The sequence below is a fragment of the Sebastes umbrosus genome, chromosome 8, assembly GCF_015220745.1.
Source record: "Sebastes umbrosus isolate fSebUmb1 chromosome 8, fSebUmb1.pri, whole genome shotgun sequence".
In the NCBI taxonomy this organism is placed as follows: Eukaryota; Metazoa; Chordata; class Actinopteri; order Perciformes; family Sebastidae; genus Sebastes; species Sebastes umbrosus.
The window spans coordinates 15,603,611-15,631,400 of record NC_051276.1 but is presented as its reverse complement, the minus strand read 5'-3'; the positions used below and the strand labels follow the sequence as shown (position 1 = coordinate 15,631,400).

The following is a 27,790-nucleotide window of genomic DNA, read 5'->3' as shown; positions in this document are numbered from 1 at the left end:
GAGAGAGAGAGAGAGAGAGTGAGACAGAGAGACAGAGAGAGAGAGAGAGAGGGAGAGAGAGAGAGAGAGAGAGTCAGCTCATGTCTCTCTCCATCATCACACACAGCTCGTTAATAGGCTCCAGATGCCTCTACAGAAGACGCTCGTCTGCAGGCTGTGTGGATGTGGATCGCCTCCTCTCTGAATCTGAATCGCTGCAGATGTGAATCCATATCTTCCTTCCTGTCATCGACAAAACAAGAAGATTATGGGGTTGCGTGCATTTTTTTGTGAACACGTGGGAAGCTTATTTTTTGCTGTGCTGTCTGAGGCTGCTCGCCCGTCCTCCTCCCTGTGATGAGATGTGATGTGATGGAGGAGCTCGGAGGTGCTGCATCGCTGGAGAGATGAGTGAGAGGTGCAGAGGAGGAGATAATCAATGAAGACACACAGGGCTCCTCCTGTGCGTTTGGGCAACAAGGTCAGAGTCGTCTAAAGGCTGGGGTGAGATTATGTCCACGCGGGGACAAGAAGAGGTCGCCTGATGGAGATGTCCCCAGAAAAACCAAGAGTTTCTCTTCTCTGTGTGTCGGATTGCAGAGAAAATCTCCATCCCTCCATCTGCATGATCCTGGTTGAGCTTTGTTTTTGACAAGCTGCAAGGCTTCTTCTTTCTGTTCTCGGAGATAAAGTTTCTTGGCTCTGCGGGTGATTTATTCCTCCAACGATTCCTCTAATTGCAACACAGTTGAACCCGGTTAAGGTGATTTATTATAGGCTGCAGGTTTAAAAGGAGAGGTGGAGTGAATTCCATCAGAGCAGCAGCAGCAGCAGCAGCATCAGCATCCATACAGCTGCGGCCAGCTGTGGACTCTGTTTCTGGACGCTCACATCTGTCGTTGTTGTTGTCGTCGCTGTCCATGGTGCTGAACTCGAGCTCCAGTGATGGTGGAGACGCTGAGTATCGCAGTCATCGGTGCTCCCGGAGTGGGGAAAACTTCTATAATCCGCCAGTTCATCTATAACGATTTCTCGGAGGTGTACACGCCGACCAGGACCAGATATGTGTACAGACCCTCCGTCATCCTCAACGGGAACATGTATGAGCTGAAGGTTCTGGACGTCCCGCCAATCTCCTCCTTCCCATCCAGCTCCAGCCAGGTATCCCATCATAATAACATCTCTGTCTGAGGACTTGAAGTCAATTCAAGTCAAACAACTTTATTAATCCTTCTACACTGTTAAGAATAACAGAAAAGAACTGGCAGCAGGGTTGCCTTTATGTTACTGTAAAATTAACATTATTATACTGTCGCTGAAATGTACAGCTTTGTACTGTTAATGAAAAATACAGTTTGAACTGGTTTTTTTTTTATTAATTTCACAGTATTTTAACCAAACCATAACAACATGTGAGTGAAGAACAGAGCTAATTCACTGATTTTCCAATCCTGTATAACGTACAAGCCTCACATGTGCAGATCAGGTCCCAGAATTAAAACAATACTGCATGAAACTGTTACTGATGATACTTTAGACAGTTGATCAGCAGTAAAGTGCTGTTTTTTAAGAATGCATTATCGTTCAGCTAAAAAAACGGCCTGTGAGTGTAATTTAACAGGTTTTCTTTTGTATTAACAGTAAAGCACTGTTTTTAGCAATAACAGGTTAATACTGTTGAAATCCTGCTGTAAATTAACAGCAATTATTTACAGTGTAGGGGCAATTGGTTTGGAGCAGCTTGTATATAAAAACATAGATAAAACATAGTGACACACAACAACAACAATATATGTAAGCTAAAAAAATATATAACACAGGACCCAAAACGATTACTGATGTAAATTAGACTAAGTAATAAATAAACAGACTGAATAAGAACAACAGAAGGATCAGTCTAACACTAGACTTAGACTGAACTTTTATTAGATTGTGGTGATCCATCCTCAGATTGCTTGTTGTTTAAATCCTCTACTTAATTTCCCATCTGTTCACAGCCAATGGCGTTCCTCAAAGAAAAGAGAGAAACACCAATTTTATTTATTCCTCCTATATCAGATGTCCCCAGTCTACTAGTTGCTATGGAGACCTGACTGACTTAAAGCCTTGGAGAGCTTCACTTTGACGTTGTAAACTCTCACTCTCTGAGGAAGGAATGCCAGCTTGCATATTGTTTATTAATCATAACATGCTCAGGTGTCACGTATATTCAGATGAGTTGATAACAGTGTGTTTAGTGGTGGTTGGTTGGGTTGAATCTGGCTCGTACACACCAGAAAACAATAGCAGGACTGTGCTGCAGGCATCGCCACAGCACCTGGTTAAACTCCTAATTTAAAAATAGACCAGGCTGCCCTTTTCTTCATGGCCACAGGTCAAATGTCACACCTCATTAGTGGCAGATGCATCTGATTGCAGGATCATAGCATAAATGTACTGTAGCGCCAAAATGCCCAAGGTTGGTAGTCACTTCTAGTCTTCTTCATTGCCGAGGATTGGGGGATAGTGAGGATGTTTTTATTCCTCTTAAGGATAGGGTCACATTTGTTCAAGTCTGTCCTAAAACAATACCCAAATGCTCGTATGTAGATTCAAATTAAAACTGAATGTTTGCTTCGCTCCAGCTGAATGTTGCATCATTATTTCTTTTTGCTTTGCAATGGAGACCAGAAGAAAGAGTTTCATTCATCTGTACTGTACTACAGGTGGATGACAATTTCTTATCTTATCTTATCTTATCTTAAAAGCGATATTGGCCTTGAAAATATCCCCTTTTAAAAGCTCTTCCAATGTTCATGATTGGGGAACATTTTTTTTTCTTCATTCTGTGCAAATATATATTTTAAACTACAGCCGAAGCCAAGATGAGGCCTCAACAGTGTTAGTGAGTTAGTCTTATTCAGTGGGTATCTTCTAAAGTTACAGTCTTTTTAGTCCGAATTATTATTTTTATTTTTATTTTATTTTATTCTATTTATTTTTTTGTCTGATACTGTTTGTCTGGTACTGTCCGTTGATTGTGTGCTTGTCTGCATTTCTTTTATGTAATGCTTGTCATGTATGCCAGTGCTGTCTTTTTAACTTTTGATAGGCCTTTTTACCCCCTTCCCTCAAGAGGCTTTGCCTTTTGCCAGGCCACCATTGTAAATAAGAATTTGTTCTTAATTGACTTGCCTGGTTAAATAAAGGTTAAATAAGTAAAAAAAAACAAAGATCAGTGAGTATATTCTAAAGTTACAGTCTTTTTAGTCTGGAATGCCTCTGCCCTGCAGCTTAGCAATGAAACACTGTGGAAACATAAAGAGGGAATTTGCCACCAAAAGGCTGTAACTTTGTAAGATATCCACTTGATTTAATTAACACATACTGCTGAACATTCATATTACCTCTAGCTGACCTTATACCCCATCACTTTGTTTTTTTTTAATTGCTGTAGGAAGCTTCACAGCCAGTATATAAATGAGTTTCAGAGCACATATGTGCATGTGAGTGTTGTTTTAAGACAGACTTGAATCATATCCTTCAAGATTTTTCTCTCCTTTTCTTTACCAGCCAAGAAAGTACAAAAAAAGTATGGATTTGTTGTGCGTGTCTCTGTCCTTTGGTATTGAAACAACGTGGCCCACTCCAAGCCTCTATTCACCTGAGGTGTGTGTTTGACTCCAGTCCAGTGCAGCCTTGATGGACAGGCCGTTATGCTTTCCAGATAGAGCTCTCCAAGGTCACCACACGTGACTCTGCTGCTTCTCTCCCCTTTTGTGTCACACGTAGCCCTCCCAAGAACAGCTGTTGTTATCTACACAGACGTGGTGCCACTGAGAAAATGAGATCAGGCTGAGGGGAAGACAAAAAAAAAAAAGAGCAGCTTGAATGAGAGCTCTCCCAAAGTGTTGGTTTGCTCGCCGTTAATGCAGAAAGCATCTGACAGGCGGGCTGAGAGGCCAGAGCGATCAACCTGTCGGGCTGCTGCAGAGTTACATGCAGCCGTTCTGCTGGATTTAATGTTTTGTTAGGGAGCGTTAAGAGGTCTGCAGGGGGCTTCATTGTTTCCTCTGTAAAGAGATTCTGATTGAGTTTCTTCTTTCTTCTGCTAAATGGTGCTTAACCCCCATCAGGGAACAAGTAGGTACTGTAGGTGAGCAGAAAGCAGGAATGAGACGGGATGAGACTCATGAGTCTGTGTGGGAGTGTGAGTCCCAGAGTTTGAGTCACACAGCTTTCATCATTCAATATCATGTTGTGTGCTCATTTCAGAGCGTAGTGCTGCGAGCAGGCGCCTGTTTGGCAGGCCCTTTTGTGGAAGGTATGCTGTACTGTACAGGGCAGGCAGAGAAAACCATTAGCTGAGTGCTGCCACAACAGACAGATTTATGGCTACTCATTCGCCGAGGAACGACCCTGCGAGGCCTACTGTACTGTCTCCTCTCCGCTCCTGTCATTGTCCTGCTTGTTCTGAAGCCGCTCTCTTGCTTCATCTGTTGACGTCTTGTATTCACAGCGAGAGCAGCGATGGGGCTTTTTGTTCTGCTCTGTATTTACCCCGTGGGCAGAGAAATGTAACCTGGGTCAGGGGGAAGAAGACAGCACAAAGGAAACTGATTGAAATTTACTTGCAGTACGCAGCAGATTGAATTAAAGCAAAGTTCCCCCCGCTAGAACCCTGCTGGGAATAAAAGACCAACGGTGGAGTCGGTAGGAATTTGCTCCAGTCAATTAGAAAGGTTGCACAGAGTTTAATGGACACTGTCGATGTAAGGGTTACCAAATGAGGTTTTATAATGTCCTCTGAAATTTGTGATGAATAAGCTGCAGCATGGAGTGAGTCAGTACGCCTCCATGCTTATGCAGCGTGGCAATTTCTCATCGGTTCAGATTATATTTGAAGGAAGAGCAGTGATGTTCTGGCAGGCTACTTGTGACCCCATTCTAACCACGTAGACAGCCATTTTTATCCCTTCCCGTGCTGGAGACAGGCAAGATTTCTATTATTTCACTGTGGGGCTGTGATGGTGTAATGATTTGTTTGCTTTCCGGTGTGTCTGCCTGTTGCTGATAGCATTGCGTTTAGAGAGCATCTGTCATAGTGTGTCAATAGGGTGCAATGACAGATGGATTTAAGCCTGACAGCGGATTCAGCATTGATTTTTCTTGTTCGTCTTTTTTCTATTATTTGTTCTAGCCATAATGTATCTCCATGACTTCCTCCCACACAAAATGCTCCCTCTCCCTTTCCTGCTCTTTCTGGACATTTTTCTCAGTTATCTCCGTTGATACTGTCTATGACAACAAGGTGGAGATTATTGCTTTTTATTGCACACGTGCACTTTCCACTCTCGCAGACGCGGATGAAATATGATGTGTGCATCCGTGAAGCCTGTATGAGGTGTGCAAACCATTTTAGTGTTTGTGTGTCAAAGTTTTCGCCTAGGCTACATAAGTTGAACGTTTTAGTGGTCTTTTAAAATGAAAGTAAATACAAATTGGACCACTTACTGTAGACATAGAATAGAAACATTTAAATGAATTCTGAACAATTTACAGCTCAGTCAATAGTGTTTTCATTGTTATATACTGTACAAGCATGATTAAAGGAATAATTCAACATTTTGGGAAGTACGCTGAGTTGACGAGTGTTAGAGGGTACCGCCAGGAGATGGTTAGTTTAGCTTAGCATAAAGACTGGGAACAGGGGTAAACAGGTAGCCTTGCTGTGTCCAAAGGTAACAAAATTTGCCTAAAAACACCTCTAAAGTTCATTAATTAATATCTTGTTATCTTGTTTGTTTAATCCGTATGAAAACCAAAGTTATCACAGCTCCAAATAAATAAATAAATAGTCCAAATAAATAGTCCCGCACAAAACTTTCTGTAAAACCACAAATGGTCATTTTATCATAGTTTTTTTTGTATGGGTTAAAGCTAGGGTTGGTAATCTTCTTAAAAAAAAACAAAAAAAAAACTTTTTGGTATATTTCTTTAAAATTCCCATTACATTCTGACAGCAATCAATAAATCAAATGCTCTGAGGAAAATAGAAAAAAATCAGGTATCTGTGGCTGTCGCAGGATAAACTGGCCTACATGCCTGTCTATCTGCCTGAAAGAACCAGGCTAGTTGTTTATGCTAAGCTAAGTTAACTACTGCTGGCTGTAGCTTCACATATACCGTACAAATATGAAAGTGGTAACAATCTTCTAATCAAACTTTACTCAAACCAGAAAGCGAAAAAGCATATTTGCAAAAATATCTAAATTCCTTTAAAGGAACAGTGTGTAGCATTTCAGGGGATCTATTAGAGAATGGAATATAATATTCATAACCTTGTTTTCGTTAGTGTATAATCACCTGAAACTAAGAATCGTTGTGTTTTCGTTAGCTTAGAATGAGCCGTTTATATCTGCATAGGGAGCGGGTCCTCTTCACGGAGTCCGCCATGTTGCTCCGCCATGTTTCTACAGTAGCCCAGAACGGACAAACCAAACACTGGGTCTAGAGAGAGCCTTTCACGTTTTTACGTTACCCGAAGGCCACCGTAGATCTCCAACATGCTTGTGAAAGTGCAGTAACGTGAGCCATCTGACTTCCGTTGCTCCTATAGAAGTGTTATTATGGTAAGGATGGCCTCTGAGTTAGGCGAACGGTGTTACCACGGTTTTTTGCACTCGACGGCTCACGTTACTGCAGTCATGGAAAGGGAGGAGTGAGCAGAGGGGTACTCAATTGGTTGCAATCTGCAACCACACCACTAGATGCCACCAAATCCTACACACTGTACCTTTAATGCCATCTCAATTTATGTAAAACTCTTGTTAGCGTTGGTTTTAAAATGAACAATTCATTACTACATTTCCAAAGTGCATTCATCAAAAGAACAAAATGACCTACAGATTTAATGGTGGCCTGGCATAGGTCACCGTTGAGTAATGGGAGTTCCATCCCCGGGGGATGTAATAAATTTTAATTGCAAATCTGCCAGGGTGGCCTGCGTGTGACATATCTGTAATTGCTCAGCACCCTTCCCCCAACAGGTTACATCGGCCTCCCACCTGTGCTTGAGTTATTGATCCATCACAACCACTCATTACCATTAAGCTGCCTCCCGTAATATCAGGAGACGTGACAGCTTTGCCATGCCTGCTAAAAACTGACCACGGCCTGCGGTTGTCAGGGAAACATGTTCTGTTTGGCTCCCGGGTAGCGATGGATGAGATGCTCTTTTTGCGCGGCGCGTTATGAACACCGACTGGAGGATACAGACAGTGTGGCACCACACTTCACATTCACGCTCCCACAAGCACTCTCTCACATCCTGCAACACAAATAAACATGCCCACACATGCATTTTAAATTCATTTGACAGTTTGTCAGCCGTGTATTTCTGCACTGTCTTGTCCTCTCCGCTCTTATTTTCTTTAATTTGCCTCTTGTTTGGATTTGGAGAAGTAGTGTTGCTGTTTTCAGCCCCTCCTCCACATTTAAAAACAGGACTTGGATACAAAGAGATATGAGATGAGAACACAAGCTGCTATTTTTAGCCTTACAGGGATGTGAGGCTGCAACTGAAGCCACTGTGTGCATCTCACGTCGTCAATTGACTCAATTATCAGAAAGGGGTGAGCTGTGATGAAATGCTTTGTTATGGCAGGAACTATGTCTTGTTTGTTTGGCAAAAATAGGTGAATATTTTCTGAAGTGCTTCACATGACTTTTAATTTTATTGGACACTCTACAATAGAAGCAACAAGAAGAAAGTCCTTCTGTGACATGTTTTCCCCTATCTCTCTGACAACTGTTTAAACTTGGAGAAAGATGGAGAAAATAATCACATTTATACCATTTTTCACAACTCAGTGCCCCCTTTACTTCCTCTCTTCCTCTGTCTTCTCTTTTAATTTTGATGGCGGTGATCTTCGCGCTACGTGTTTGCTTCCATGCATGATCGGCCTCATTATCTCCCGCTGATGTGTGAGGCTGTTTCTTCCTCACTCTCACCCAGACACAACCCCACGAACGCCCTCAACCAAATTGAATGGAGGCAAATTATTCGTAGATGGCACAGATGTATTAGTGTTATCATCATTAGAAGTTACGCTGATCACCGCCTGCTCCCTTAGCCTCCCCTGTCGTAAATTATCAGTTCATCTTATTTGCACAGGCTGCCTGTGCAGTATGTTGATTTGAGAAGCATACTTTCTCCAACCTTGATAGCAAAGTAATTAGGTTTCTCACATTACTATTTCAATTTGTGCAAGCTGTTGCAGGAGGTTGAAGAAATGATGTAAACACCACATGGAAAATCACTTCCATCTACTTCCGACACTGCTACAAACAAGGGCCGGATTAGCTTGATGCAAATTAGAAGCGTCAAAATGAAAAGAGGTCTGATAATCAGCACTTTGATATCTGAGTTCTCAAAGCAACACGGTGCAGCAAACAGAGCTCCAAAGAGGCCAAATCATCTGAGCCCGAGGCGCAGGTGCATCAGTCAAACACGACACAAAGCCAAATTATCTACTACGTCAAGCGGGACAGCTTTGAAAATCATGAAAACATTTGAAAACATAAAGTGCTTCAGCAGTGGTCCTACATGGGGTTATATTTATGTCTAAAATGTGTGATGGAAAGATATTTTGATATTTTCTGCAGAGAAATGATTAAATATTTTTCTGTGCTGAAAATGCTCCGAATTTAGACACAAATACAAGCCATAAACACAAGGCGAAACAAAACTGCTTAGAACTGCATCCTGGTAATTTAACTACTTCAAAGTTAAAGGAATAGATCAATATTTTGGGGAATAGACTGCTGCAGGGAGAACATATTTTTGTAGGCCAACCAGGAAGTTAACATTGCCCTGGTTCCCCCCGGATTTTTGATTTTTGCAGAAAATAAGATCTGTGGCAAACAAACGTTTATGATACTCACACATTTCGTTCAGCAAAGATAATCTCAACAAATGAACACTTTAACAACAAGTGAGCAACTTTAATGATTTTTGAAGTGTGAATTCAATCGCCAGAAGTAAAAAGCTAACGTTAGGCTATAAACAAACTACACCGTGGTCGCATGAGCGTGAGTTTACACAACGAGGCTGTAACGGCGGACGAGTCGGCATGACGTCGTTTAGTAGTCTCATTTAGCCACTTGTTAGCAACCACCTTTTTTAAGACACGTAAAGGCTTCAAAATTCATGAGTGGAATATTTACTGAAAGAGGATCTATCCTAGAACAAAACGTTAAAATTTCTTAAGCTCGTGTTAACCACAGACCTTATTTCAGGAATCAAACTAAAAACCCATTGACTTCCATATGAGGGAACCGGAAGTGCTAAAATGCTAACTCATTTCTGGATTTTAGGACTCATTCCTGTAGCGCTCTATAAACGTATCCGTTTTCTTGCCGAGAAATATGAGTGTCTTCCTGGAGTCTCTGCTGGTTGTCTGGCAATTTCACAGTAATGACAAGTCACTGCATCCGGCCAAGACAAGCGTATTTCCCAAAAATGTCAACCTTCTGCTTTAAGATCCTCCGTGATGAAATAATGACTCTACTGAATTATGTCTAACCTCTGTATCCATACACAATCATACATTATTGTTGAGTATAGTATAGAATAGTTTAGAATAGATGTCCTTTATTGTCATTGCCCAAAGTACAACAAAATTAAGTAGCAATCCTGATGGTGCATTCACACATATCAAACATTAATAAAATTAAAGAAGAAGAAAAATATATATTATAAATAGAAAATATGTATTTGCTGTGACCTATAAAAACAATAAGATAGTTGAGATATTGCACTTCTGGATATTGCACATTTGTTGAGTTGTAGTAGCCCTATATACAAGTAATAAATAAATATGGTAATAAATAAATATAAAGGAATAAACTATGGTGCAGTTGTAAACATCTGTGTAGTGTACAATACACGATCAGCCATAACATTAGGCTGCAAAAAAGTATTGTATCACAGTCTGTTTGACTGTTCGGTTCAGTCTGTTTTGGAGTCTGTTTGAGATTTGATGGACCTGAAGTATCTACCAGAGGGCAGCAGATCAAACAGATGGTGTCCAGGGTGGGATTGGTCTTTTATTATGTTGGCTGCTCTACTGAGGCAGCGAAGGCTGAATAAGTCCTCCAGAGAGGGCAGTGAGCAGCCCATGATCTTCTGGGCAGTACTGATGACTAAAATGGGTCAAACTTTTTTTTATTTTTGAGTTGTTCAGGACGAGATTCGTCTCTGAACACCACGCTGTCAGTTTTTGGACTTCATCCCTGTAGGCTGTATCGTCTCCTCTTGAGATAAGTCCAACCACAGTTCGCAAACTTGATCATGGAGTTGGTGGAATGAGTGTAGAGGATGGGGCTCAACACACAGCCTTGTGGGGTGCCAGCCCATTCTAATTCCTAAGGCGTCAAATACCGACGCTTTGTCACGGCCGTCAGCATTCAATACCGCCGCACAAGGCACCTCTCAGCTTCGGTATGAGATGCACCGGGTTTTCCATTGACTACAATGTAAACCCATCCGCAGCAACAGTAAACGCTCAGGGAATATGCACCAGGACTGATTCTGTTGATGTAGTTTAGAGCTGGTGCTGAGTGAGGGTGGAGGAGTCTAACAGTCCTTGATCCAGTGGCAGGTGGGTTGGGAAAGTCCTACAGTAGGTCAATAAGTTTAGTAACCAGTCTGCCCGAGATGACTGTGTTAAAGGCAGAGCTAAAGGCTATGATGAGCATCCTCACATAGCTCCCCTGGTGTTCAAGGTGGGTCAGTGCAGTGTGAAGAACAGTGGCGGTGGCATCCTCTGTAGACCTGTTTGCTCTGTAGGCAAACTGGTATGGGTCGAACGTGGGTGGGAGGCAGGACCAGCCTCTCAAAGCACTTCATGATGACCGAAGTGAGTGCTTCCGGACGGTAGTCGTTGAGGCCGCTGATGATGGTCTTTTTCAGTAGTGGAATGATTGTGGCAGACTTCAGGCAGGGTGGGAAGATGGATTTAGACAGACGTGATGACCTCAGAGAGCTGATTTGCACTGCACATACATTCAGCACCTTTCCCTTCACACCAATATGGCCTGCAGCTTGCATCTGATTCACCACCCTGAGCACACACCTCACATCATGATCCTTCACAGCGAGGATGTGGCTGTTGGAGGCTGATGAGAGTGTTGTGTCTGTCTCAGCTGCTTTCACCTCAAAGCGAGCAAAGAAACAATTCCTCTGCCAGCGAGGCATCACCGTCGACAGTCATGAGGTTGCTGATTTTATAGTTGGGAAACTGCTGGATGCCCTGGCGCACACACCGTGGGTCGTTATTGGTGAAGTAGTCCTCAATTTTCCTCTTTGGGTCACTTCAGCATCCTTGATGCCTCTCATCAGGTCAGCTCTAGCAGCACTGTATAGAGTTACGGTCCTTGATGAGCGTTTTGACCTCCTTTGTCATACAGGGCCTCTGATTGGAGTACACCCGGATGCATTTGTCGCAAGTGACATTGTCAACACAGTTCTGTTTGTACCAGAGTACAGTTAATGTGTACTCCTCCATGTCCTGATCCTCAAAGATGTCTCAGTTGGTCTTTTCAAAAACAATCCGACAGCTGCGAGGAAGCTCCTTCAGGCCATGTCTTAGCAGTCTTTGTGGTGGGTTGAGCTTTTCTCCTGAGGGGGGTGTAGTATGCTCGGGTTAGATGGAGTATAGATTTTTTCTGAGTGGTGATCAGTGTTGTAGTGGTGCTGATATAACTGCTCTTAAAGGGGAACACCACCTAAATTAAGAATTCCTATATGTTATTTCCATGGCTTAGGAAAGTTTAATCAATATTTGTGAACATGAGCTGCTCTCTCTCAAAGCCAGAAACCAGAGAAGTAAAGGCCTTCACACACTAAGGGCATGACGAAAAACAACACGAAAATGTGAAATACTTGCCTGTGAATATCATATGTCTAGGGCTTTTATTGTGAAAGGTAAGAACGGAAGGAGTGTATCTGGTCTGCGTTACCTTTGTCAAGGTTAAAATAAGTAATAAAGTTTGCCATCCTGGTTTGGACTACAGAGCCTCTGGGATTATTTAATGCCTTTATTCCTGGTCCGAAAACTCAGAAAATCAAAACAAAATTCCGTTGCTTTTCACCGTGTAATATTCACGTTCTGTGTGTAAGTACTCATGACAAAAACAATAGATCAAAGAAATCTATTGACGTGCGACTTAATCGCATGAAAAAAAACGCTGTCAGTGTATAACAGCCTTAAGTCTCAAATGTGATATCAAGTATAAAGTGTAGAGCTGCTCCATTGACAATGAATGGGAGACTGATTTTGTGGATTCACAGAATGTTTATTTTCTTTTTTAAACTCAAATGAGCTTTATTCTATTGTAGTGTTCTCAGTTGTGAAACAGAAAATGTTCCCATATACTCAGAACATTCCCCTGGGTGCTCTCAGTGTCATCTGTAACATCTCTCTTCCCATTCACCTGTCTAGGGAGCAGTTCCACACTTTATACCCTATGACATCACAAGATTGAGTTGTAGCACCCGATTTTTGGATTTGGGAGAGTGTTAGATGTTTTTTGGACTGTCTTAGACCATAGGAAAAACATGTATGAATTCTGAAAATAGCCGTAGTTCCCCTTTAATGTATCCACTGTTTGCCTGTATGTATTGATTAGAATAGAGATTAATTGAATTGCACACAGTTCCTGACAGTCTCTGCGTCTCCTGACCCTTCATTAGCAGTGTGCGTGCCCACCAGAGGTTATGCTGACACCCTGTTTGCTCATCCCTTGATCCACTGCTGCCTTTTTCATCTTTTGGACATTTTCTCAGGGCTGCGTTTGTTTTCTCATTCCCTCAGCAGATCTTTTCTTCCCACCCCCTGAAGTTCCTCTGTTTTCCTCCCCCTCTTTTATCAGATCAAATGCTTATAAATTCATTGCATGCTGTTAGAGGCAGCGAGGATGATGGCGGGTTGGCGAGAGCTCTGGGAGACACGGCATGAAGAAGAATGGGTCACTGTGTTTCTATTAAAGTGACTGTCCCCCAGTAAGGTGCAAATGTGTGTACCCACTTGTGCCACGCGCTTTAATTACAGTTTGAAACTCATTAGCATCAAACAAACGTTGCTGCGTGTGCATCACAAAGCTCAGCCAGGCAGCAGCAACAGTATGAGTTCCTTTTTCTTCTCGTGACAGAAGGCTCCATGTTAGCTTATCTTGAATAAGCTGTAAAGTCATTGTCCTTGAACATGTGTAGCTGGGACACTGTGCAGTGCTTACTGCCGGGCGGTCACCATGTTTTATGACTTTGTTCTAGGCTGTGGGACTCCCAGAGCCCTGCCAGCTCTGCCACTTCATCGACTCCCTGCACTTTTTCACAGAGGCTAAGCAGCAGAGGCGGGCCAACTTGCTTTTATTAATTACAGAAACACAGGCCACACGCTGTTCAACTAGCTTCTCTCTACTGTTATTGTATTATATAAGTCGGTGCATTATTGCCAAATTGTCGCCATCAAATCGGAGATACAGGGTTCCACGATTCAGTAGGGTTAGACTGAAGCACAATTTGTGCAGCAGTCAATCCTAAAATTAAATATGGAGCCTAATCGCAGATCAAATGTACGTTGAAGGGTCTTGAATATATTGTCTGCGGTGATTGTAATCTTATGTTAAACGTATGTATCCTTGTTTCCTGTCTTCAATTTTCTGTCTGTGTTGATGTTACAAATGAAGCTGCTGAGATGCAAGAAAAAAGTCAGACTTGAGCTGACAATAAAGTAATATTATCGTCATCAGCTGGAGGATCTATGAGGCTGTAGTTAGGCTTTCAGCTAAATGGTAACATCAGCATGTTAACATGCTCACATTGACTCTCTCATTGTGTCAAATGAATTAAACTAAATGTGATGTTAAACATATTTACAATGTTCACCACCTTAGCTTAGCGTGTTATACTGACATTTTCTAATTTGTGCTAAACAAAGCGTCCGGCTGAGGTTAATGGGAATATCTTTAAATTTGAAGGTAAACCAAAGTGTTGGACAAAATTTAATTTTTGACTAGGGCTGTGTAGGTTATTGGCAAGAATCTGGCGATACAATATGTTTCATGATACAGGGGTTACGATTCAATATATCATGATATATTGCAATTTTTAAAATCTAATTTTAGGAAAACTTTCATAGTATAAAGAACACACCAGAATATGCATAAATTATGAGTAAAAGGTGTACTTTTTTATGCAGTGGGATCTACATTTGACTTAATCACAGTCCATTGAACATCCAACCTCATAGCACTACTTTGAGAGGACACATACACTGAGAGGGCACATCTCTTTGCAAATTAAATAGAGTATTGACTGAGTTAAATTGGCAGTAGGCAGAATGTTTTTGGCCTCATTGGGAAAAAAATCCATAATAACCTTTCAGCATATTGTAATTCAAGTGCTCTGAGAGAAAAACTAGACTTCTGCTCCTTCTCATGGCTCTGTTTTCAGGCTTTAAAAAATCTAGCCCGACGGGAGACTTTGGCCAATCACAGGTCATTTCAGAGAGAGAGCGTTCCTATTGGCTCTTCATTCCGCGGAGGCAGCTGTCAATCGCTCATGAACTTGTTCTGGCTGGTGGGCGGTGCTTGGTATTTCCTCAACAGATCTCAACATGGCTGCCGGGTCACAAACTTTCTCATTTTAAACTGTAAATTAAAAATCAATAGTGTTTTTGAGAATCGATACTGTATCACAAAACATAATATCGCGATACTCGATATTTTCGTTATGTGCTTACACCCCTATTTTTGACCCGATGATGGCGACACTAGATGAAAAGGCAGAGGATCAGCAAAGTTATTAGAATTTGTCCTGACGATGGACGTGAATGTGTGAACCAAATTTCATGGCAATTTATCCAACATTTGTCGAGACATTTCACTCAAAACCACAAATGTCAATTTCATGGTGGCACTGGAGGAAAAGTCACAGGATCACCGATGTCTGTGGTGGCACCATGGATATCTGTACCAAGTATCACAGCAATCCATCCAACAGTGCTGGACCGACTTGCCTGTATATATACTGTATGTTTGTTTTTTACATTTTCTCTCTGTGTCTGTCCTATAGGAGTGGCTGGATTTGCGCTGCAGAGGCGTCCGCAATGCCAACGCCTACATCCTGGTGTACGACATCTGCTGCGTGGAGAGCTTTGAGTACGTCAAGATGATCAGACAGCAGATAGTGGAGCACAGGTACGGTCAACCACACGCTCTCAGCTGGCCAGACTAACATACAACAAACTGATATACAGCTTGTTAACCCTCACTGGTGATTTCTAATGACATCACCTTGTCATCCGTCTGGAGACAGCATGCAATTTCACAGCCCTGCCACGAAGCCGTACAATTACACGTTTTATGACAGCGTGACAATGATAGATAGTGTGCTTGTGGTGATATATTTTAATTCAGCACCCTCCTCTCTGCAGCCTGCCAGTTTAGTAATGACATTTGATTCTGGCATTGCTGCACGAGAGATGCCTGAGATGTCACTAGTGATTAGTTTTAAGATTATTTTTAGGTATATTTCTGCTTCTATTGGACAGCGAACAGCAGCAAAAGACGTGAAGCTTGAAAACCAGAGATACACTAAAGGTCTTCTGGCTGGCTCTGAACTATAATACAAGAGCCAAAAAAGACACATAGTGGGAAAAAGACCAACGAAAAGGCATCACCTGTTTTATCATCCTTGCTGTGGGCATACCTGCATATATTTACATATTGAAAGAGTACAATGACTGGCTTCATTTGTGCTGCAATGTTGTACATGACCAAACTGCCACTGCACAGATCTTCTCCATCTTCCTGCGGCTGCAAATGTGCTGCCATGAATGTGTATGGCCCATGACGGAAAACCATTATCACCAGCAGCTGGGGAAGGAAGGCTGAATGGAAAACAGGAGAAATGTGCAATCATATAGGACAGAGCTCTGAGGCCAGACTACAGAAGGAAAGGAAAGAGCGGAGAAGGGACAGATACTGTGTATATATACTCAAATTATGAATAATGGAGGCTGTTACAGCACAGGGTGCCTGTACTGTCGATGTCAACTATAAAGAATTTATGTTTATTTTACTTTAAAATATAGTCCTAAAATACTCTGCAAAGTTCAGCTGACAAAATCAGTTCAAAACCAGAATAAACTTGTCTTTTCACTTTTTTTTTTTTACCCTCCAGCATGAAGCCTATACCTTCAGCTCAGTGAAGACTATGACAGCGTTGGGTCTATCGCTCCCACATAGTTTCCCCCAAATTTCACACACAGACGCACACGCACTCACACAGATACAGTACATCTCGTTCTGCTAAAATACTCGAGCAGATATGCAAGGAGATATTTTTAAGTCTGTTACGTGAGCACGACCTGTGAAAAGGAGAAAAGTGAGATGATTATTGCGATGTGTTTTTCAACCCTACATCTTTAAGAACTTCGCCTCAGGGGCTTGTAAATTGTACTGTACATTTCTCTCTCTGCGTCTTTGCCTCTCTGTCGAGCTCTCCGTCCATCCGTGAAGGCAGACGTGCAAATAAGCATGCAAATCCTTGTCAGAAGACGCTGCTCCTTCAGGTTTCATCATGTACCGGATTTAATAGTGAATTCAACCAGAGGTACTTGGTTTTTGTGATCATATTTGTATTGATTATCAAGCACCCAATTTGACTGCTCTCAGGCCATTAAATAGGCATTATCAGTCACTATAAGCACCGTAGATGTGGGTCATTAGGGGCCTACTACGTTGTAAAAGTGAAAGGGAAACTTAAAAGCAACACGTTCTAACATGTAAAACTGAATGAAAAGTTACCTTTTGAACACAAACAAAAAGGCTTCTTTAGGTTTTGGCAACAAAACCACTTAAAAGTTTAGAGGAAAACATCGTGTTTTGGCTTAAAATAATGAAGTTTCAAAAATGAAAGTGAAACTTAACACTTGCGAACACAACTAAACGTTGTTGGTTTCACACATGATGTGAACTCTGGCCTCTTGGGTGAAAACCCTGTGTTTTGTGTACATAATTACTACGGTCACTAGAAGTCGCTCTCGTGTTCTTTTATAGCTTTTTTTCAGTGATCTACCATGTCAATAGATGATAAAACCTACTAGTGGGTGTAGTAGGCCCCTACTGACCCACATCTATGGGGCTTATAGTGGCTGATAACGCCTATTTAATAACCTGACAACAGTGTAATTGGCTGATTCAAGATATGCGTTGGATATTATGGGCACAATTTACACATAAACTCTATACAAAACATACTACTATAGTTTTTATAATATTAATTTTCATGAAAAACTCATTAAAGCTCCCAGCTCCGCTGACTTTGGCACCCAACCAAACAGAAAGTAAAAATTAATCTCATTGTAAGAAATCCGACTTATATAATAAGCCTTCTTTCCTTCATGGAATTTGCTCTACAATCTAATCCAGGATTTCCACTAGTAACCCATTTTTTCTACATTGCCGTAGTAAATGTTCTCTATTTGTTAAATAGAGCGTCAGATTGGATTTCCAAACCTCCACCAATCAGGTTCCTCGAAAAGATTGGACTCGATGACTCCTAGATGTTGTTGTTTTTCATTAACGCTGTAGGACTAAGCGTTACATATACAAATCTCGAGTCGCTAATTTATTCCTACCTCTGGCTTGCCATACATTTTCACAATCCATACTGCTGTAAACCAGTTGCTGCAGAGTGTGGTGGGAGGCCCCTCGAGCCTGTGAGCTCTAATCCTCCAGTCCGCCCCCGCACACCTCAGAAGGAAGGGAAAAACTGCACACAGACATCACGCCCAGCCAACCACTGTGACAAACACCAAAATGATATGTGTGCTTTTTGAAATCAACCTTTTTTCCCTCTCCTGCAGGGAAGGCAGCAGCAGTGAGGTGCCAATCCTGGTGGTGGGCAACAAGAGAGATCTGCAGCGGCAGCGCTTCATGCCTCGCCGGGCGGTGTCGGTCCTGGTGAAGAAGACCTGGAAGTGCGGTTACGTGGAGTGCTCGGCCAAGTTCAACTGGCACGTGGTCCTGCTCTTCAAAGAGCTGCTGGGCATCGCCGTGGCACGGGGCATGCGCCAGAACCACACCTCCATCCGTCTGCAGGGGGCGCTACAGAGGAACCGCTGCACCATCATGTGACCCAGAGAACTCCCTCCACCCCTCGCACCTCAGGAGTGGAGCGGCAGTGGAGGAAAAAAAGGACTTTTTATCTAAATGGCTGGAAAAATACCCTGTGGCCTCCTGCTTTACTGAGCTGATTTTTCATAATGAGGTTTATTAGTCTCTTGCGCTGTAAAAGACACTCAAATTTCACACACGGTCATCCAACCACTTCCTAGTCCGACTCTGCCAAATGTGTAAATGCAAGGAAGGAGGTAGGAGATAAACAAGTGGAAATGAACACGACTAGCATAGCACAGTTTTGTTTTGTTTTTTTCTCACATCAACTCGACAGTTACTCATTTAAGGCTGTGCTTCCCAAATTACACAGCAGCAAGTCTTATTGAGGGTTGTCTCGTGGCTGTAGCTGGGCCTGACGGGGTGGAAGCTGTGTTTGTGGGACTCAAAATGGAGAGGCAGCAATATCATCGAGTCTTCCTTTTGAATTTGTCATATTTAGTAAGATCAACAGCTTATATCGTACATATTTGGATTTGTTTGAGGGTTGATGGTCCACAGGATAGAATAAAACAGAGCAAAAAATAGCTTCTCGTCTTGGTGGATTATCTCGAAATGTACAGATTGATGATTAGATGGTGTTTTAATTTTAGATTCTGAGAAGTAGCCTGCGATTATTTTTCTTTCCCTGTCCCGGTTTCAAACTTGGCCTACGGTGAAAACTGTTTGTTCAGACGAGGAGGGGAGGGGGGTTTAAGGTTGTCTTGCAGCAGAAAATGCTGCAGTCTCTATCATGAAGTACTGTGGGGCTTTAATCTGCTCCCTCCCCTCACTTAGTGTCTGTTTCTGATGAATACATTAAATCCAGGGAACTGGGGACCTGCAGGAGGCTGCAGAGCCTGAGACGAGAACCTGCACACGCAATGTGGATGTTTATATGTGTGTGTGTGTTTGTGTGTTTGTGTGTGAGAGAGTGAGGGAGGCAGAGAGAGGCAGGTTTGATTGCTGACATTCAGGCAAGCAAAGGACAGACACGGGGAGATAAGAGATCGATGTGGAAGCTGGATTAGGAAGGAGCAATAAAATCTCACAGGGGTGTCCTGACTCACTATATGTACCACCATATTCTATTGAAAATGCCTCACATATAGTAGACGTAATCCAGCCGCGTTCAGATATCCTGCAGAAATAAGGAAGCAGACTTCCACAAAACACCCCATGAGTGCATCACAGACACACAGGGAACCTTAATAAAGCTTTCATATCAGTATCTGAATAGTATCTAATAGGTAATGTCGTGAGATTAACAGTCGCTTATTCATTTGATTAGGCCTAGTTTGGTAGTTTGTGAACACGGCTGCACTGAAAGTGAGCAGACCTATTGTACATAAGTGAGTGATTCATGGAGTAATTGACTTGCATGCTTTTGTTGGTAGAGCCAACGGGTCAGGGTTTAATTGCACTGATGTGAAAATTTGATATTGTGTTTAATTTTTTGTAATACATGATTTTCTGACACTGTAATGAGCAGCTGAGTGGAGTGAATGTGGTCGTTTTTCACTGGCATGTGAGAGCACAAGCTAATGATTCTCTCCGAGACATAGTGTTGAACCCTCCGATCAGGGCAGATGGCTGTGTTAGTCTTTTCTTTTCTAGTAAAAAATATGAAATATGTAGCAGCAACTGTGTGTAGCATGAGTTCTCATCAGTTTGTCTGTGTGCGCGTTTCCAAATAAAAAGGGCTACAGTTTTTTATCAGAAACATTACTTGTATTTATTTTTACTGTGTTAGTACTGTGAGTATTTTTTTTTTTGGACAGATGAAATATTAAATGCATTTGAGAACCTTACTCTGGTCACTTTTCAATCCTGTACTACAGTAACACCACACCAAGATCATTTTGACAACATTGCCACCTTGTGGTAAAGCGATGTTATCAGGAGCCAAATCAGAGGCATCTGATGATCTTCCCAATGTAATAACTAATCTACTTTCATTTTTAAGGTGGCAGAGTGATAATGATGATAGTCAATAATATAGCCTACTGTATAAGCAAAGGAATAAATTAATGGAGTAATTATCTCAGCATTGTCCACGGTACTGTACTGCATGTGTAGCCTTATTGATGGTTGGCTGATAGTTATTTGGATCATCTCCCCCCACTTCTCCTGTGAGTAACATGGCCACATTAACCCAAACAATGTGTTATTGGGCTATTATCGATCCCCTTGCCCGCTATCTACGGCCCTGTGCATTGTGCGTGTACCCTGTCGCCTCCAAATGCCCGCTTAAGTATGCAAGTGTCAGTGAGTTTGTGGTAATGTTGATTAAACACAATTTTATTTGGGGAATATGCACCATGCAAGCACAATATAAACTGGAATAATGATGTTCTTAGCCAATTTTAACATAGAATCGAGTGTTAAGATTAAGTAATAAGCTACAGAACTAACTACTAAAAATCAATCAATAGCCGTACAATTACACGTTTGTGACAGCGTGACAATGGTAGATAGGCAAGGCAAGGCAAGGCAAGGCAAGGCAAGGCAAGGCAAGGCAAGGCAAGGCAAGGCAAGGCAAGGCAGCTTTATTTGTATAGCACATTTCAACAACAGGGCAATTCAAAGTGCTTTACATAAACATTCAAGAACATTGCGACAAAGTGCAAAAGAACATTAAGACATAATTAAAACAGTTATAAAAACATAAAAACATTAAAACATTAAAGATTAGAAAATAAAAACAAGCTAAAAATAAAAGCTAGGATAGAAGCTAAAATAGAATAAATAGATGGTGTGCTTGTGGTGATATATTTTAATTCAGCACCCTTCTCTCTGCATCCTGCCAGTTTAGTAATGACATTTGATTCTGGCATTACTGCACGAGAGATGCCTGAGATGTCACTAGTGATTTAAAGATTATTTTTAGGTATATTTCTGCTTCTATTGGACAGAGAACAGAAGCAAAAGACATGAAGCTTGAAAACCAGAGATACAATAAAGGTCTCCTGGCTGGCTGTGAACTATAATACAAGAGCCAAAAAAGACCCACTGTGGGAAAAAGACCAATGAAAAGGGGCATTTGGGGCATTTGGTGCCCCAAATGCCCAATGCATGTTGATTAAGTAATAGACTACAGAACTAACTACGAAAACTCAATCAACAGGCATGGGGCATTTGGGGCACCAGGGGAGTCAGTTTCCAGTTTTTTGATTATATACTTCATAGTGTGACCCCAAATGTGACCCCAAATTCTACTGAATTAAAAATGTCCTAATGATAAGATGAACTTCTTCACAAGTGAAATTGTACCAGAAGCTTATCATTACTATGCAGTGTTATCACCTACTACGTCTGTTCTCACCTGATAAGTATCCTGGTGTGAAACCAGCAGCCAAACCACATGTCAACTGTTCAGGAATGTTTAGATAACAACATCACGTGGTTCAGGTCTGAATCATAGACTTGTATTAATAGAGCGGCCATCTCCATTATAACCCACATCATCATGAATATCCAGGTCAGCAGCAGCAAGGCTCCCTCCTAAAATTATTACCATTTGGCACTGTCGTCATGGAAGTAATTGTGGATTTGGTGACAGCCTTATCATCAGATTATATGGAGTCCATGTGAGGTGTTTCCTGTCTATCCAGTGCAGCTCTGTGCTCTGGCTCCTCTGCAGTCTGCATCAGCACAGTGTCTCTTGGCATCACTTCTTCCTCTGGTGTCCATCCAGCGTCATGTGAAAGAGGGTTCAACGGTGGTGTGTCTCTCCTCTAGACCGGACCCTCCTCCGTCGAGCTCACGGTCAGTGCCGACGCCCCGGTAGTCCCCGGTAGTCCCGGTGGGGGTAGCAGCGTCCCTGTCCCCGCTGCTGTTCCCGTGTTCATCCTGCATCCCTCGGCGTGGAGCAGAGCGGAGGATGAGCGAGCAGGGGAAGGGCTCAGCGTCCGCCTCCGCTGCCTCGGCGGCGACCACGGCGACTCCGGGTCCGGGGTCGGATACCTACAAAGGCTGGCTCTTTAAATGGACCAACTATCTGAAGGGGTACCAGCGGCGGTGGTTCGTCCTCAGCAACGGCCTGCTGTCATACTACAGGTAAATGTTGTCGAAGACGCGACGTAGACAGACACGTATTTACTCAAAGTAAACAACCAGCTGGTTCCTCATCATCATCATCATCAGCTGGCAGCTAGCATCAGGCTAATGCTAGCATCAGCTGCTGGCTAGCCTCAGCTTAAAGCTAGCCTCAGCCTCAGTTTAAAGCTAGCCTCAGCCTCAGCTGGCTAGCCTCAGCCTCAGTTTAAAGCTAGCCTCAGCCTCAGCTTAAAGCTAGCCTCAGCCTCAGCTTAAAGCTAGCCTCAGCCTCAGCTGGCTAGCCTCAGCTGGCTAGCCTCAGCCTCAGCTTAAAGCTAGCCTCAGCCTCAGCTGGCTAGCCTCAGCCTCAGTTTAAAGCTAGCCTCAGCCTCAGCTTAAAGCTAGCCTCAGCCTCAGCTGGCTAGCCTCAGCTTAATGCTAGCCTCAGCCTCAGCTGGCTAGCCTCAGCTTAATGCTAGCCTCAGCCTCAGCTGGCTAGCCTCAGCTTAATGCTAGCCTCAGCCTCAGCTGGCTAGCCTCAGCTGAAAGCTAGCCTCAGCCGCAGCTGGCTAGCCTCAGCCTCAGCTTAAAGCTAGCCTCAGCCTCAGCTGGCTAGCCTCAGCCTCAGCTTAAAGCTAGCCTCAGCCTCAGCTTAAAGCTAGCCTCAGCTGGCTAGCCTCAGCCTCAGTTTAAAGCTAGCCTCAGCCTCAGCTGGCTAGCCTCAGCCTCAGTTTAAAGCTAGCCTCAGCCTCAGCTGACTAGCCTCAGCCTCAGCCGGCTAGCCTTAGCCTCAGTTTAAAGCTAGCCACAGCCTCAGCTTAAAGCTAGCCTCAGCCTCAGCTTAAAGCTAGCCTCAGCCTCAGATGGCTAGCCTCAGTTTAAAGCTAGCCTCAGCCTCAGCTGGCTAGCCACAGCCTCAGCTTAAAGCTAGCCTCAGCCTCAGCTTAAAGCTAGCCTCAGCCTCAGCTGGCTAGCCTCAGCCGCAGCTGGCTAGCCTCAGCCTCAGCTTAAAGCTAGCCTCAGCCTCAGCTGGCTAGCCTAAGCCTCAGCTCAAAGCTAGCCTCAGCCTCAGCTTAAAGCTAGCCTCAGCCTCAGCTGGCTAGCCTCAGCCGCAGCTGGCTAGCCTCAGCCTCAGCTTAAAGCTAGCCTCATCTGGCTAGCCTCAGCCTCAGCTTAAAGCTAGCCTCAGCCTCAGCTGGCTAGCCTTAGCCTCAGTTTAAAGCTAGCCTCAGCCTCAGCTTAAAGCTAGCCTCATCTGGCTAGCCTCAGCCTCAGCTTAAAGCTAGCCTCAGCCTCAGCTGGCTAGCCTTAGCCTCAGTTTAAAGCTAGCCTCAGCCTCAGCTTAAAGCTAGCCTCATCTGGCTAGCCTCAGCCTCAGCTTAAAGCTAGCCTCAGCTGGCTAGCCTCAGGCTAAAGCTAGCTGTCAAATGGTCAGTCAGCTGTCAGTTAGTTGTCAGTTAGTTGTCAGTCAGCTGTCAGTTAGTTGTCAGTTAGTTGTCAGTTAGTTGTCAGTTAGTTGTCAGTTAGTTGTCAGTTTACAGTGATAAAATCGGAGATGTTTTACTTTTAATGACTGTATGTTGCAGAAAGACGCCAACACATATAGACACACACAGCAGCAACAGCAGCAGGTCCTGTAACTCCTCAAAGTGTCACAAATGCAGCCACAGTTAGTTAGCTGTTTATGTCACTGTTTCAGAGTGTGTTTCTTATGAACGCGTGTTTTCATTCATTCATTCATTAACTAACGGTACTCAGTATGATCACTGTAGGTGGTTGCTATAGCAACATCATTCTGTCTTCATTCTAATCACGCAGTTGTTAGCTGTGAGCTAACGTTAGCTATACAATAGCTTATAGTCTAACACCTGTGGCTCAGGTGCTTCTTGTAAAGGCAGTCACGTGTCCACAGGTGTGGGTGTAGAGAGACACAATAAAGGCACCATAAAGCATGACAAATATTTAGTCCTTCTGTCAGCACATTCAGTTACAGTACACACTGTACTGTGTTATGGCTGATCCAAACGCAATTTTCCTCAACAACAACGTATTAATTGTCTGCCTGATGTAGATACAACCTAACTAGCAGGTGATTTAACTGTCACAAGGTCAAGGTCAGGGGTCAGCAACCTGGTGGCTCCTTGTTTACATTCTCATTTTTATTTATTATTGTTGTAGGTCTATGGTACGACGGTACGAAGGAGTATTAGGGCCACATTGAGGAAAAAAATAAATAAATCTGAGATTTGGAGAATAATGTCATAATATTTGGAGAATAAAGTCGTAATTTAATGAGAGTAAAAGTCGTAGTATTATGAGAATAAAGTCATAATATTATAAAGTAGTAATTTGACGTGTTATTTTCCTTTTTTTCTCGTAAAGTTATGACTTTATTCTCGTAATATTACGGCTTTTATTCTCGTAAAGTTATGACTTTATTCTCATAACATTAAGATTTTATTCTCGTAACATTATGACTTTATTCTCATAATATGACTTTATCATGAAATCTCAGATTTTTTTTCCCTCAATGTGGCCCTAATACTCCCATTCATTTGCACTTGGTTCCTCACTGCATTAGATTTATATACTATATACTAGACTATAGGCTGGTTTACCATTTTTGCCTAAAATGGCTCTTTTGATAGTAAAGGTTGCTGACCCCTGGTCTAGTCTGAGGAAGTTCAGCCTTGACCTTGGGAACATTATGTTTGACAAACTAGTCTCAACTTTAAGGTCCACTTTCTAGCATTTTCAGAGCTTTTGTCTGAGCCAGCCTCTGGGTTGTCATTATTTTCTCACACAAGGGCTTGGTAGGCCTACTCTTTCATTGCCTTCATTGCTGGGCTTTTGCATGATCAACCATCTTGCCTGCTTTAAACTTTACTGCTTTTGTCAACATTCAAATACTTCACTGTATCACCTTCTAGGTCACACTGCCCTTGGTGCACTTATTTAATATTGACTCCCATTGTGTTTAGTGCCAACGTGTCTTAATTGCCCAGAATATCAATTCATGAACATTTGGACCTTTTGCACTATGAGACAGATATGAAGCAATAATGATGCCACACCAGAAATCCCGGAACCACCTGTGTACATGCATGGATTGTCCCCATAAAAGGAGAGATAAAGTATTCATTGCAACAGTTGTTCACCCTGTCTGACCCGGTTGTCCTAATTAAATGGTTCACAGCAGTATGAAGGTGCCCCCACTGGAGTTAACCTCCCTCTGCTAACAGTGCTATTTGTCAAAGATGTGACCGTAAAGTTTAAGTGCCTTCACAAATCAGATATGATTAAAAAAAACTTCTAGCTTAATGTTTTAATGCAAACTGTAATTGCTTGCAGTAATATAAATAATTAATGTAGCACTAAGCTGATTCCTCAAGGATAATTGTCTTTTCAAATGTCATCTTTTACTGGGAGGTTAGAGAGCTAAATCGGCTATGAAGCACTGCATTGTTTAAAGGCCCTTCTGCAAAGTGAATTCTTGTCAGTATGGTGGTTTGTGTTTTGATCCTCTGACTGCAAGGCAAACTTTTGACTCGTGATGCTTCCCTGCAGCTACAACAGTAAATTCCATCTTTAAAAATATGTATTTTCAGATTGGATGGAGTACATTCTCTACTAGCCCATTTCATCCCATGCTACAGTCTTGCCACAACGCCCTATTGTCTTTTGTTGTCAGCGGTGCTATTTGACACAGAGGTATGGTAGCCAAAGCCCTACTCCTGCCTGAGCTCGTGGTGAAAGGAAAGACGCCTGTTGCCTCTACCCTCCATTAATAGTCCATTATGTTGTAAGGTGACTGTTGTCCCTGAAGTAAAGGTAGCCCTTCGTCATCCGAGCACGGAGGCAGTGAAGCGCACGGGTTGTCCCCTCCGCTGATGTCTTCCTGGCAGACCACATTGTGTGTGTCTGACTCCAGGCTTTGTGTGCCTCCTCTGGCTGACTGTCTGCGCTTCTATTGTGAGGGAAGTGAAAGGGAAACAGTCAGACTAACGTGACAACATGTTAATTAAACTGTCTTCTTTGTATGTCAAGTCATTATTGTGCTCTGCAGAATTCTTGTCCTACAATAATGAGACGAATACAGAGAGAAATGTGGCGGTTTTAGATAGCCGTTAATAACACTTAAACCTGCAGTAGGCAGAACGTTTTTGGCATCATTGGGCAAAATTCCATAATAACCTTTCAGCATATTGTAATTCAAGTGCTCTGAGAGAAAACTAGACTTCTGCTCGTCCTCATGGCTCTGTTTTCAGGGTTTAAAAAATCTACGACGATCTTGACTTTGGCCAATCACAGGTCATTTCAGACAGAGAGCGTTCCTATTGGCTGTTCATTCAACGGGAGGCAGCTGTCAATCACTCTGTTTAGCTGTAAAATGAGAAAGCTTGCTCCGGCTGGTGGGCGGTGCTTGGTATATCCTTAACTGATCTCAACATGGCTGCCGGGTCACGACTTTATCATTTTACAGCTAAACAGTACACTACAACATGTTTCTGAAAACATGTGAGGTGAGAAATAGGCATTATAGTAACAGAATACTGATTCATATTTGTTCAGCACTGCCTAGTTTGACTATTTGATCGGAGTTTGCGAGTGATTGACAGCTGCTCAGAGACGGCAGGCTCCGGCTCGGCTCTGATTGGTTGTTTTCCTCCGGTCTGTGAAATCCTGCAGATGCCATTAAGAGCACCTGAGGTCACCGAGGCACATGATTTTTTCAGATTACCTGTCTCATACATTACTTTCAGGATATAGTGACCGTTTTATTAAAATAACTTTTTTTAATCATATTTGCTCCAATTCTACCCACTACTGCTTTTACTTTACAGTTGCAGCTCTTACACTTAATATTGTGTGTGTCCCATCAGATGTAGCCCAACATGCATCAACCAGTTGTTTGATTTGCTGTGTTCAGTATTTGTTTGCCCTTTTTTAAAAGGCCAGTTTGTATTTCTGATAAATCAATAGTGACAGACTGCCAATTAGAAGCCTAGCCAATAACCAGAGAGATCACTTTCATTCCCAAGTCCTGCTGGTGTTCAAGCAAAGGCTTAGTTCTCTAACTTGTAGCTGAGAAGCCAAAGGGCAGCGGAGGACCATAATCGATGCTTTGGCTCTGTGAGCAGACTGACACACTCAGCACTTACGCCTGTTAAAGTGTAATGAGTTTTACAGAGATTCAACATTGCACTTGTTATTGATTACTTTTGGCTCTGACACTGCAAGGCTGGCTGTCTTTTATACCGTGTCAGCCTTGTGTCTCGTCTTTTTTAGTTTAAATCAACCGAAAGAACCTCAGGGAGCTGTTCTCACCAGTACATATGACAAGATCTTCTTCCTCCCTCTCGCACGGAACTGCTTTCGTTTTTAATTTCTTAATTGACTTTTCATCCCAGTATTAATACTCTCAGCACTACTTACTCATCTCTTAAAGTAAATCCGGCTTGGGCATTAAAGCTTTGAGTGCTGTAGGAATTGCCATATCAGTGAATCCAGCCTTGACTTTCATTGTAGAGTAGGCCTGCCATGTTTCCTTCTCAGCTGCAGGATAGTA

General features: G+C 42.7%; 2 protein-coding genes across 3 annotated transcripts in view; both read left to right on the top strand.

The window, feature by feature from the left end:
- The first annotated feature begins 39 nt into the window (after positions 1-39).
- Positions 40-19,994, top strand: rasl10a (RAS-like, family 10, member A). Its single transcript, XM_037778502.1, has 3 exons — positions 40-1,140; positions 15,098-15,222; positions 17,895-19,994. Exons 1-3 carry the CDS (start codon positions 925-927, stop codon positions 18,163-18,165), a joined length of 612 nt encoding a protein of 203 aa, XP_037634430.1. The 5' UTR covers positions 40-924; the 3' UTR covers positions 18,166-19,994.
- A 1,832-nt stretch (positions 19,995-21,826) lies between these two features.
- Positions 21,827-27,790, top strand: part of si:ch211-106a19.1 (uncharacterized protein LOC561797 homolog) — a 60,255-nt gene continuing 54,291 nt past the window's right edge. The window contains exon 1 of one of the 2 annotated variants that reach the window (XM_037778495.1): positions 21,827-22,242. In XM_037778495.1, coding sequence (XP_037634423.1) covers positions 22,067-22,242 — 176 coding nt within the window. In that variant the 5' untranslated portion in view covers positions 21,827-22,066. The remainder of the gene's footprint in view (positions 22,243-27,790) is intronic. The other variant, XM_037778497.1, reaches the window with a different exon arrangement.